Source organism: Lycium barbarum, chromosome 11, assembly GCF_019175385.1.
Source record: "Lycium barbarum isolate Lr01 chromosome 11, ASM1917538v2, whole genome shotgun sequence".
Lineage (NCBI taxonomy): Eukaryota > Viridiplantae > Streptophyta > Magnoliopsida > Solanales > Solanaceae > Lycium > Lycium barbarum.
This window is the reverse complement of record NC_083347.1, coordinates 37,571,358-37,585,264: the sequence shown is the minus strand read 5'-3', so window position 1 is coordinate 37,585,264 and position 13,907 is coordinate 37,571,358. Positions and strand designations below refer to the sequence as shown.

At 37.4% G+C, this 13,907-nt stretch overlaps 1 protein-coding gene across 1 annotated transcript; it reads left to right on the top strand.

Moving 5' to 3' along the window:
• Positions 1-793: 793 nt before the first annotated feature.
• On the top strand, positions 794-3,816 carry LOC132619746 (uncharacterized). Its single transcript, XM_060334558.1, has 4 exons — positions 794-802; positions 1,368-1,905; positions 2,056-2,829; positions 2,936-3,816. The coding sequence occupies exons 1-4, from the start codon at positions 794-796 to the stop codon at positions 3,814-3,816; spliced, it is 2,202 nt and encodes a 733-aa protein (XP_060190541.1).
• Positions 3,817-13,907: the final 10,091 nt, after the last annotated feature.

Below are 13,907 nucleotides of genomic sequence, written 5' to 3'. Positions count from 1 at the left end.
TTTACCCTTCACATTAATTACTCATTTTCAAATCATTTTCCAAGGCTTTGAGAGTTACACCAATAAATATGGATATTATGGTAAAATATATACTCCGTCCATCCCATATTACTTGCCACTTTTCCTTTTGCACGCCCCTTAAGAAATCATAAATAAAAGATGTATTTTACTAACTTACCCCTATCTCTTCACTGAAAATACATTCTAATCAAAATTGACTATTTTCAAGAACATTTATTTCGAAGGGTAAGATGGGAAAGATTTAATTACTTTTATCTTGATTTTGTAAATGAACAAGTAATTTGGACATATACTTTTAGTAATGTGGCCAAGTAATATGGGACGGAGGAAGGGGCGGAGCTACCTGGTCCCGAGGGGTGTCAAGCGACACCCCTTCGCTGAAAAATTACGTTGTATAGGTATGTGAAATTCTGGTTTTATACATATATGTACTACTATTGACACTTCTTGTAATAAGTTGAGAGCTTAGCCAAGTGGTTAAGGGGTGTTAAAGGTTCAGGCTAACAAGGTTGCGTGTTCGATCCCAGTTCGCGACATGCTTAATTTTTTTGACTTCAGTCATTGGCCTTTTTTTAAAAAAAAAAAAATAACTGAGCTGAAACGACGACGTAGAATATATTTTTAAAATAAAAAACGTGACTACTAAGAGTCAGTAAGGGATTAAACAAATCCCCAATTCTAGAAAAGAAACGTGGATTGAATTAGGGATTAAACAAATCCCCAATTTCTGCTCGTGCTTATACCTCTCTTCCGTCAATCGCTCGTCGTCATCATGGAAACGGTAAGTTAGTCTTCACCCTTTATTTCTTGTTGTCTTTTTATTTCTCCTCTCTTCAAATTTTCCTTTTCTTTTTGACGTTATTTTTGTTTTGCACTAATTAATTTCCATGGTGAGTGATGTTGTAATGGGTTAAAAAAGCTTAATTTAATGTGTTGTACTAGTGTACTAAAAAGTGGATTTCCGTTTCTCTTTTGTTTAATATGAAACCCAAAAAAAAAAAAAAAAAAACATTCATTCAATCTTAGTTTCTTACTGTTGTTTGGTTTAGATTTGGATTTTCTTGCCAATTGCCATCCAAATTTATAGGCCCAGCATTGACTAGTTTTGTGGTCAGTTTATTTTGATTTGAACGCATTTGATTTGTGCCATAGGTGTTAATCGGCATTGTGGTTTTATTCAATCTTGTGCAATATCCTATTTGGTTTGGTTTATTTCTCTGAAAGTATTGTGGTGCTATTTGATATTACCTTTTGAGTGATGAAGCCTGAAGGGTGTGGCTGTTTTAGCTGATTATTGCTATATTGCTACTTTTCTACTTCTAACTAATTTTTATTCTATAATTCAGTCTCAAAACTCGCTGAAGAAGTATTTTTCCAAAGTACCAAAATCAAATTTGGCCTCTCATAATCAACCTAATCAGGAAGAAAATGTCAATCAATCGGAAGTACCATTGCATTCTTCTCAAAGACAAGAAACTGATTTAGAGAATGCCAATCAATCGGAAGTACCATTGCATTCATCTCAAAGACAAGAAATTGATTTAGAATCTTTAGAGTACGATCCGGTGAAAAGAACTCAAATCTTGGACTATCATCCAAACGTTTGTGATGTAATTAGGAGAGCATACATTCGACAAGGTCCTTGTCAACCTGAGAATCATATCTTTCCTCCAACAAATTTTTATGGAGATATGCGCCGTTTTAATCCTAAATGGTTTCAGGAATATCCTGATTGGTTGGAGTATAGCGTAAGTAACGATGCAACATATTGTTTGTATTGTTATTTATTTAAAGATAGTAACATTCATCAAGGTGGAGGTGAAGTATTTTCGACCATTGGGTTTAAGAGTTGGAATAAAAAGAAAAGTTTGTGGATACACGTTGGTAAGCCAAATAACATTCATAACCAGGCAAAAAAAAGATGTGAAGATCTAAGTCGACAACAACAGTCTATTATATCTGCATTTGGGAGGGGGCAATCTGATTAATTTAAGCATGAGTACTAGCTTCGCTTAACTGCTTCAATTGATGTAGTAAGACTTCCTGTAAATCAAGGATTTGCATTTCGGGGTTATGATGAGTCTAAATCATCACTTAATAAGGGTAATTTTCTTGAAATTCTCTCATGGTATGCGAAACACTGTGATAAAATTCATGATTATGTATTGGAACATGCTCCTCAGAATGACCGAATGACCTCTCCGATGATTCAAAAAGATATTGTGACTGCATGTAAGATAAAGACCATCAAAGCTATCATTGAGGAATTAAATGGTGACTACTGTGCCTTATTAGTTGATGAATCTTTTGATGTGTCACGTAAGGAGCAAATGGCTGTTGTTTTACGACATGTTGATCGAAAGGGATTTGTGATGGAGCGATTGATTGATATTGTACATGTTCAAGATACTAGTGCTTTATCTCTAAAGAGTGCAACTGTCAATTTACTTTCTCAACATTCATTGAGTCTATCTTATGTGCGCGGGCAATGTTACGATGGGGCAAACAATATGCAAGGTGAGATAAAAGGCCTTAAAAAGTTGATTAGGCAAGAAAGTTTCTCAGCACATTCTATTCATTGTTTTTCTCATCAACTTCAACTAACTCTTGTTGCGGTTTCTAAAAAATGTATTCAAGTGGGGGAACTTGTATTATTAGTTTCAAATGTTTTGAATGTGTTGGGAGCTTCTTTTAAGCGTATGGATAAATTTCGAGAATCTCAAAAAGAAAGAATTCAAGAGGCATTAGATATGGGTGAACTTACAATAGGTAGAGGCTTGCATCAAGAACTTGGTCTTATAAAAGCTGGTGATACTCGTTGGGGGTCTCACTACAAATCCTTTTGTAATTTTATTCTTATGTTTGGCTGTATTATTGATGTTATTGATGCACTTGTTGTTGATGCATTCTCTAGATGAAAGTGCTAAGGCAACAAGATATCTTGAAGCTTGTCAAACATTTAAGATTGCTTTTATGTTGCATTTGATGAGAGATATCTTAGGAATCACAGATGAGCTTAATAAATCATTACAAAAGAAAGAACAGGATATTGCAAATGCTATGCTGCTCGTTGAAGTAGCAAAGAGAAGGTTGCAATCGTTTAGGGAGGATGCCTGGGATGAGCTTATTGATAAGGTATCGACATTTTGTATTAGGTATAACATTTTGATACCTAATTTTGATGAGCCTTATGTTAACTCTGGAAGATCACGGCGTAAACTTGCTGATCATACGATCTTACATCATTATCGTTATGTTGTGTTCTATAAAATTATTGATTGGCAACTTCAAGAACTCAATGATCGTTTTAACGAGGTGACTACTGATTTGCTTCATGGAGTTGCTTGTTTGAATCCGGTTGACTCATTTTCTAGTTTTAACATCAAGAACATAATGAGGATGGCTGAATTATATCCTGATGATTTTGATGAATTTAGTAGGGGTGCTCTTGAGAATCAGCTTGCGACATACATTATTGATGTCCGTGATATTGATGAAAGGTTCGCCAATCTAAATGGTCTTTGTGATCTCTCAAGAAAACTAGTTCAAACGAAGAAGCACTTAAACTTTCCTCTTGTATTCCGCTTAGTGAAATTTTCTTTGCTTCTACCAGTTGCCACTGCATCCGTTGAAAGAGCGTTTTCGGCAATGAAGTTTATTAAGACTGACCTGCGGAATAAGATGAATGACGGACTTTTGAGCGGCTGCTTAGTTCCTTATGTAGAAAAAGATGTATTTATTAATATTTCTAATGATGCTATTGTAAAAACATTTCAAGAGATGAAACCTCGTTGAGTACAGTTGCGATAATGCAATTACATTCTGCTTTCATTAACATAATTTATTTTGTTGGCTTTTTCGCGTGTTTACTTCTTTATATTTTGACACCCCTTAATAAAATTCCTGGCTCCGCCATTGGACGGAGGGAGTACTTCATTTATTAATTCTTAAAGAATGTGGGCGGAGGGAGTACTCCATTTATTAATTCTTAAAGAGCGTTAAAAGTCAAAAGTGAACAAGTAAAAATGCACGGAGGAAATAAATATGTGTCGCAGAATTAACAATGAAGTACTTACGTTTATACATGAGAAAAGAATAAATGTTCAGTACTATGACATATGTCCACGTGTGATAAAAAAAAAAGTTTAGTAATGTGGCTAAGTAATATGGGACGGAGTGAGTACTTCATTTATTAATTCTTAAAGAACTTGAAAAGTCAAAAGTGAACAAGTAAAAGTGCACGGAGGAAATAAATGTGTCGGAGAATTAAAATTGAAGTGCATACGTGTGTTGACACCCAATTTTGTCCAAATTTAGAAGCCAAACTATTTTTTGCACTCAGTCCGTATTTTGATTATTCGGATTTCAAATCAAAGTCCAATCAATTCATAAATATTTTTTGACCAGCCTATATTTTTTTTACCCTAATTTGTAGACCAGTCCGTGTTTAATTCGCTAGCTATTCTTTTAATACCTGGTCTAAAAATTGACCCAGTCCGCAAATGGACTGGGTCCGACTCGTTTTACTCAAAATAAGGGGAACCCTTTTAGGTTTCCCCTCATTTTCTTCTTCCGCCTCATCACCTCCTCTGCTCCGCCTCCTTCACACCTCCATCTCCTCCATCACTCCGACGCCCCATACCCCACGTTACCTCACCTACACCCATACCTCCATCTTCACCACGTGATCCCCATCACCGACACCTCTGACACACCCCACGCCGCACCACACCTGTCTCCACCATCATCATCTCCACTCGCTACTGTCACTCCCACCCATACCTCTGACACACCACGCCTCCACCACACCCTGTCCCCACGTTCCTTTGTCCGCTCCTCTCAAACACAAAACCCTAATCCATCTTATAAATAATCCCATCTTTAGTCGTCTAGAGGGGGGATCGGCAAGAATCCACTCGCAAAAATGAGTTCTTGAACCCCTATTTTTTGGATCGAAAACATTCTCGAAGAACAGTTAGTTCTGTCGAAAACCCCTACCCTATTCCGTTCAAGATACGAAATCTGACACCCCCGCCCCCCTCTGAAATAAGAGTTCTGAGTCACCCTTAAAATTTCCAAAATATCGAGTTTTATAGTGGTTTAAATCATTCAAAAACACCGAGTCCAAATATTCGGATGTTTGTTTTTCCTGTTTCGATCTGCTTGTGCCTGTTGTTGTGAATTCAAACGGCTTTGTTTCAATAGTCTTCGAGTGTAGATCTGAGGCTTTGCACCCATTTCGTTGCACCCGAAGAAGGTAAACTTTCCCTCTTTTTAGTATAATTCCTTCAAGTTGCGGTTTATATCTGTACGTTTAATATTTGATTGCGTTTATTCAAGATTAGTCTAGAATTGGTCTTAATAAGTTTGATTTAGGTTTAATTATTATTGTTAAGTCGTTGGTTGTTGACCATATGCGGATTAATTAGTTTATTTGATGTTGATGTTGGTTCACACGAGTATGCCTAGCTAATTTTGGCAAATAGATATAAGTTTGGAACCCCTGGAAATCGCTAATTACTAACAATATCTACTCAATCATGATTAGTTTGGTCATTTGCCATTTATTGAAGTAGTTGGTCAATCTGTTAGTTTTTTTTTTTTTTTTTTCATGAAATCAGTCTGTCTATGCCAAATGCGTGTCATATATTGGTTTGCTCTAGTTAGTCATGATTTATATGTTGTCTCGTTGGAACTGATTAGTTAGGAAGATTCACATGTTGTTGGGTCAAACGAGTTAGTAATAGTTTCACATGATAATATTAAGGTTTAAACATGATGCGATTCTGCTTGGTTAAACATGATAGTGCAATCAACCAACTTTTTATCTGGTTGCTTATCTGAGTTAAAAAATGAATGAGTCATGATTCAGTCTAATACACATTTGGTCAACTGTGCTATTTAATTCCCTGTGTATTAAGTTTCACACTAACATTGGGCCTAAGTTGAGGTCTGGATAGTGAGTTTATCTCAGGAAGGTGCCAAATCTAAATCACTGGCTTTGTTTAAAGACCTCGTATTACCCCCTTCCTCAAATTGTGGCTGAAACTGCATGTCATAATTGTTTCCTTCGTTCCCCTTCATTCATCTGAATTATAATACAAATATGTCCTGCATGTCTCTTGTATACTGGTCTTATGCTACAAAGCTTGTCTAAGATTAAGGATCAGTTATGAATTATCACTGAATATTTAAGTTCATTTGCATCCCTTCTTGCTGGTGTTGTATTTTTCTGCTTAAATTGCAAGCTTTACACTTTCGCATCTTGTTTGTGTTGACATGGTGAACCCCTGCACATGGCCCTTCTTGTTTGTCTTTCTTATATTTGGTTCTCCGTATGAATATAATATCTCTCTCTATCATTGTTATGAAATAGTCGATATGTTTAATTGAACATTCCTGTGTATTGTTATGCAAACTGGTAGTGCTTGAGGACCTGATGCTTAATTGGTTAGCCTAAGTGTGCCTTAATTCTGGACTGCTGTCATTTTAATTGGGATTGCATCTATTTATTTGACTGTTTTGTTCGGTATCTCGGTTTCACTGCCCATTTCATTCGTTTCAAGTGTTATCAGTTCGATGGCCAGCTCTCTGTTTTTTTTTTGGGTTGAATGTTTCATTTGTACATGAATACTTTGTCTTTAAGTTTCCCATGTGTGATGATCGTGCACTAATCCTTTTCCTTTTCATTTGTTGCATGATCATCGCATACGAGTCCGAGAGACTCGTCCACTTCCGCATTCGATGTTGGGCTAAAGCCCAACGAAATCCCCTCTCCGTGTCAGCCCAATCCGTGGCCTGCAGAAGAAGAAAAAAAAAGAACTGGGCCGAAGCCCACAGCAACAGCAGTCTCAAAAAATGGGCTGGGCCCATTTGATATAATTTGCTCTTTTTTTTTATGTGTTTAAAATGTATCATGCGACTAACCTTTTATTTTGTTTTTATCCTGTCGACTTAGATGAACCTTAGTGGGTTAGTTCAATATAATGAGTAGTTAACTTTAGGAAAACTAACTATTAATTTCGTAGGTTTCGTGCTCGTTTCTTTTGTTTTATTCGTCTTTACGTCAAGACTATCTAAATACTCATAATATTTATTTTAAGAATAATTGATTTTTCAAAATAGCCTGACCATATATTTTGAATCAACAAATCATACTTTATTATACTAGGCGTTTTAAACGCTATTAACACGCAAAAAATAGAAAATTAAAGGATATTTCACAAATATGTCTTTAAGTTTTGTTCGAATTATGCACACCTTTAGCCTTTAGCCGAATGTAGTTAATAAAACATAATCTCATTTATACACTTCAAATGCAAAGTCAATTAATACTCCATTGTTTAGTTCGTTCAAATATTTATCGTGTAAGTTCGCATCTTCTTCTATTTTTAGGTAAATCATCATATTTTGCAAACTTCATCTTAATGCCACTTCCTTTGAAACTATTATTAACGATTATAAATTTTATTCAAAAACAGCATCCTAAGATTCCCCTTTATACAAATATTAATCTTGTTTTCAATAGTCTCTCGTATTAAGTCTTAATAACCTTTATAAGTCTTATTCTAAAAAGGCATTTAAAGTTTCTTTATACAAATTATTATATATTTTCTGTAAATATTATTTCAACTAACATCATTTTCTTTTAAAAAACTCCAGCAATATCTTAAAGTCATTTTCTAAATTTTAAACCTCATATTTAATCTCAATTAACTAACCTAAGTTTGGTCGGATAACCGTAAGTTAACGGATTCTAAAGAATGCCTAACCCCTTCCCTTTAGGATAATATAGAGCCCTTACCTAGAATCACATTGGTTAAGCAGACTATTAATTAAGGTTTAGTTTTAACTTGGCCTTAGTTAACCTCTAGGTGTCCTAATTCACCGTTAAATTAATTAGGTGGCGACTCCTTAAAACAAAAGAATAAATGGGAATCACCAATACGTCATACTCCTTAAATCAACCCGGTTAAAATAGGGTGTGACAGCTTGGCGACTCTGCTGGGGACTTTAGGCTCTATCCATAACAACTTAGGTTAATAAATAATTTGTGGGACATTTTGTTTGTTTTGCTTTATTTTCCCTATATTGTTGCTTTATATACTTCTAAATGTTTGTATTTCATTCCTTATGTGCATTTTTTCTATGTAATATGTACATTACTGCTTTCCTTAAACTGTCATTCCGTTCATATTTCTTCCACTTCTGGAAACTCACACTATCACACGTACACGCGAGGTGTGTTTTGCGCACCCGCAAATTTATTTCGTAGAATTCAAATTTTAGGAGAGTTGGCGTATACGCGGGGTGCCCGAGTAACGGGGACCGCGTAGCCTTCTCACTCGAGCAGTCCGCTTGGGAACCTTGTGTCTAGTAAACCCATTCTTAGTCTACTTAGGGTAGAGCGAAGCCAAAACCTTGTAAGGACATGCATCATTTTAAACCTAGGAGGCTTAATACCCTTGGTGTATTAAGTCCATTAGTCAACCTTACCAAATGTCCAAATGAGTCTATGACTCTAAGTGACACTTCTCAATATTTATGTGCATTATTTGAAGGACAAATACGTGGAATATGTGGACCTAGTACTCTATAGATAAGTGTTTCAAGGAAATTGACCTTTTGTTGCAGGTTGACGTGGAGCATCTAAAATTAATGGCGGAGGTTGAAGACAATTAAAAGAAATTAGTGGAGATAAAGCGTTAGATAGCCTAGATCAACTTTAAATTGTATTATTAAACTGGCATGTAATAAATTTTTTATTTCTTGTAAATTAGTTGTAACAAGAGTTATGGAATGATACATAAAAGACATGTTTGTCCTTCAAATGTTCGTTAGGCCTACCTCTGGCATAAAGAGGTCCCTTGCATTATAAAACGCGATGTATTATGTGCAATAATGTGTTTATATGCAATAATATTCTCCTTACCGTATACTGACTCATTTTCCTTTTCTTTTTCTTGTTTTTATCTTTTTTTTTTTTTTTTTTTTAAAACTTATTTTCAAAACAAAAAAGGTTGACTTGTGCTAAAGGGGAACTGGCGGAGCATCCATATTTCACACGGTCTAGAGCCAAGAAATCAGACTCTGACTCATCACTAATCACCTGGTTAACTAAAAGGACTCGTTCTAAAATGGAGCAAAGTTTGATCAATGCAACCACTTCATCTGAGCCATCTCTTAGTTTACCAATCACAAGTGATCCCACATCCTCTAATGAACCAGAAACACATTTGGAGACCATTGCTCGTCTGGAGCGACGAGTTGCCGAACTAAGTCATATGGTACTCCATAACCGGTCATTTTCTCAAACACCGCCACATATGACTCCGTCCCAGGGAGTTCGTCAGACTTTGCTTGTGCCACCTCCATTCCCAAATTTGGACGAATTTAACCAAGCAAATTATTTCACCACTTCTCAGCCAGTTCGTTCCGAACACCTCACTCAAAATGCTCCCTTTTTATTTACAACCACCTCTTCAAAAGCTCAATTCATACCGCCAGCACATGACACACATCAAGTTCCGCCAGTGTATACTTATACCACAGCTCCACCCATGACGCAGATTCAAGGACAATGTCGCGCAGATGTTGATCATTATGTCGAAGTTGAAAATGAGGCACGGTCAGTTAATGATGAAATGATAAATAGAAAGCTCAAAAGTTTGGAAGATGCCATGAGAAGTTTGCGTGGACTGGGTAGTAATCAAAGCGTGAGATATGAAGAATTATGTGCATTTCCTGAGGTAGAATTGCCACCAGGTTACAAGATTCCAAAATTTGAGAAGTTTGATGGGTCGGGAAACCCTTTCTTTCATTTGAAAGTTTATTGTGAAAAGTTGATTGGCGTAGGAAAGAATGAAGGGATAAGAGTCAAACTATTCAATCAAAGTTTGAGTGGAAAAGCCTTGGAATGGTATTCCAAGCAAGATACAACCAAATGGCGTACTTGGGATGATTTGGCAAATGCTTTTGTGGATCACTACAAGTTTCATGTTGAGATCGCTCCTGATAGAATCTCAATTACAAAGTTGCAGAAAAAGTCGATCGAATCATTTCGAGAATATGCTATACGGTGGAGAGAAGAAGCATCTAGGGTACACCCACCCATGGAGGAGACAGAAATGGTTATTTTCTTCATTCAAGCACTAGAACCGGAATACTATGAACGTTTGGTGACAATGGGTGGAAAAACTTTTGCAGAAGTGATCAAAGCTGGGGACATGATCGAAGATGGCATTAAGACAGGGAGAATAACAAGTCTTGCGGCTTTGCAGTCTACTAGTAGGGCTATACAAACAGGTACTCTCGGAAACGGAAAGAAAAAAGAAAAGGAAGCAACCTCGGTAATGGCTTTGGGAAACACCTCGTACCGCCATCAACAACCACCACGATACCAGCCTAACGCTCCTCACTCACAATATTTCCAATATTCTCCATATCCATACGACCAAACTTTGTCATCTTACCAACCTCAATCACCACAAATATCCTACCCTGTTTACAACACACAACCAGTACACCGAGCTCCACGACCACCAACATATCCAGCTCCACCATCACAACCTCATCATCCAAACAATGCATCCACACCTCGCCCAAATAAACCGTTTCGCAATTTCACACCATTGGGAGAACCACTGAGCGTTGTTTTCGAAAGACTGCAAGCTTCAGGCTTAGTATATCCTGTGGAAGGTAGAATTCCAGATCCATTACCCAGAAGCTTTGATCCCACTAAAACATGTGCATATCATTCGGGGGTAAAAGGCCATTCCGCTGATCGTTGTTACGCATTGAAGCATAAGGTTGAGGATCTTATTGAAGCAAAACAAATCACGGTCAAACCACCAACCCCAAATGTGGTTAACAATCCACTCCCGACCCATGATGGGGCCACGATAAATATGATTGGAATAGATGAAAATGTTGACGACCCAGCCGAATTTATAGTGCCTGTGGATCGTGTGGAGGATCATGATTTTGTAGCCGTTGCTTCTCCGGCTGTAGTGATAAGGGGTTGTGTGCCTGTCGAGATATTAGGAGCTTCATCAACGCCTGTGGAAGTAGTTCAAGCACCAAATCAGTTACCAGTGCTCGATACAAAAGCCGTACCATGGAATTATCAACAAACTGTGATGGAATGTCGAGGAAAGGACACGATCACTGACAAGGTTAAGACATCAGGAATGACAAGGTCTGGAAGATGCTATTCTCCAGAAGAGCTAGTTAGATTGGGGCAAGTTAAGGAAACCAATGTACCTCCCAAAAGGGTCGTGACTGAATTCGAAGCAGAAGAATTTCTGAGGAAGATTAAGGCTAGTGAGTATTCAGTTGTGGATCAGTTGAAAAAGACCAATGCTCAAATTCCTATTCTCTCTTTGCTTTTGAGTTCAGATATGCACAGAAATGCACTGTTGAAGATCTTGAATGAAGCATATGTCCCAAGCGAAACAACTAGTGAGGCGTTAGCTGGGATGATTGAGCGCGTACTTGACAGCCATCGAATCAGCTTCGATAATGAAGAACTGCCGCCAGAAGGATGTATGCATAACAAAGCGCTCTATATAACTGTCAAGTGTCGTAACATGTTTGTGGCTAAAGTATTGATTGATGGGGGTTCTAGACTCAACATCTGTCCATTAGCAAGTCTGAAGAAGATCGGATATAATGTTAGTGAGCTCAAGACCAGTGATATGAATATTCGAGCATTTGATGGGGCTCAAAGGCGCCCTATTGGGGAAATAGAGTTGAAAGTGTTGATTGGCCCTGTTGAATTCATTATGGATTTTCAAGTACTTGATATTTCCACGACATACAACATGTTGTTAGGTAGACCGTGGATCCATTTGGCTGGGGCCGTACCATCTACTTTGCACCAAACTGTCAAATTCGAGTGGGATCAGCAACAAATATGTATACACGGAGAAGGGGACACGTCTTTCTATCTAGAGCAATCCACCCCATTCATCGAGGCAGAAGGAGGGTTCGACGGAGCAGCTTACCACGCTTGGGAGGTTGTGAATGTCACTAAAGAGAGTGAAGTGTGTCAAACTCAAGAGTTCAAAAGATCATGCGCCGCAATTATGGTTGCAAAAGAAATGCTGAGAAATGGGTACCAACCTGGATTTGGGCTAGGGAAAACACTAAATGGGCGAGTTGTGCCAGTCGTTCTCTCTACGCAACAGTTTACATTCGGTTTGGGATATGAGCCAACTGAGAAAGAAGTGAAGAAAGCACGAAAGAATAAAAGGAAGGAGATTGCATTGCCAAAACCCATTCCTACCATTGATCAAACTTTCTTAAAACCTTCAAATCTTATTGTTGAAGTTGCCTATGATGATATCGTGGAAGGAGTCAAGAACCTGTTCGTGGAAGATGAAGATGATCATGCTATGATAATCAAAGACTTTGCTGAAATATTGACTTTATAGGCTGGTGAGCCGGGACCTGAGTTGCAAAATTGGACTTCTATCTTAGCCTCGGTTCGCCGGGAGTTTCAGTATTTTAAGTTTAAATTTCCTTTTTGTAGTAGGCCGGAGGCATCAACTAGAACATTTAGTTCCTTTTGTCATGTTGCCTCTATGTTTTGTTACGGCCTTTTTAAATTAAGATTCTGTCATTTTGTTTGTAACGAACTACGTTTGGCCTGACTTCCTGTTGGATACGTAGGCAGCCCACATCGGGTTCGGCCACTTTTTCAAAATATTTCAGTGTTTTGTTGTATGAGTGGAACTACGTATGGCCTGATTTCCTTTTGGATACGTAGGCAACCCACATAGGGTTCGGCCCCTTTATTAAAAAACAAAACAAACTCAAAAATCTTTATGTTCATCACGAACTACGTCTAGCCTGATTCCTTTGGGATACGTAGGCAACCCGAGGCGGGTTCGGCCCTTCTATTTTGAAATTTTTATCTTCGGTTTGTCCAAACATTTTTGGTTCGTATAAAATACATAAGGATTTTTATACAAGATTTTGGTCTTCCCACCATTTAAATTCATGTGTCTTAGTATCTTGAAACTGGGACAAAGTTTTGAAATCGGTCAAATCACTTTCAAAAAATTTCATTACAACTTTCTCACTTTTCGATTGTTTAGAACTAAGTGTTTCCAGGACTTGAAACTGGGACAAATTTTGAAGTCGGTCAAATCACTTTCAAAACTTTCATTATAAGTTTTTACTTTTCAATTGTACAGAATCAAGCATCTCTAGGACTGAAACTGGGACAAATTTTTAGAAGTAGCATAAAAGTGGTCTTAAATAAAAGTCCATTCATATTTCTAAAAATGTGAGTAAATTCAAAAATCGAGTCTTCTTAATCATGTTACATATTAGAGCCACTAAGTATTTCCTTTCAAAGTCATCTAAATCTCATTACTTTTATTTTCAAAATACATTTTTTTTATAACTGAAACTCCCCGGCGAAGCAAGATATGTGGTGAGACATCGAAGAACGTGGACGCGACCGAGACAAAAGTCAATTCAAGGGCCAAGTTCCCCGACATGCACAAGTCAACCAATTTTCTTTTAAACTCACAATTTTTCTTTGTTGAGACAGGTCCAATTAACATGAACACGGTGCATGTATTAAATTATGGGCGTGATCAAAAAGTTAACTTTCTTCAAAATGCAAATACTCTTCAGCGTGGATGCAAAGGTAGCTTATGCCGAACGGTGGGCGTCGTTCCACTCATCACGAAATTTCAATTGCAACAGTGGACACAAGTTCATCTTCTCAACCAAGGGCTGTAAGTATAATTCTTTTAGACCCAGCTATTGATTCTTATCACTAACAGTTGTTTTAGCTCGTGACATTCATCGATGTATCGAATACATATAATCATGGACACTGACCTTGATCACCTGTTATTGGTTAGAATTCC

What these genes read in the sequence shown, in the direction of transcription:
- LOC132619746 (XM_060334558.1), top strand. An exon ending in AAGTTTGTGGATACACGTTG is followed by an intron (nt 1,906 to 2,055) that starts GTAAGCCAAATA and finishes CAATTGATGTAG; the next exon opens with TAAGACTTCCTGTAAATCAA. An exon ending in ACTTGGTCTTATAAAAGCTG is followed by an intron (nt 2,830 to 2,935) that starts GTGATACTCGTT and finishes TGCATTCTCTAG; the next exon opens with ATGAAAGTGCTAAGGCAACA.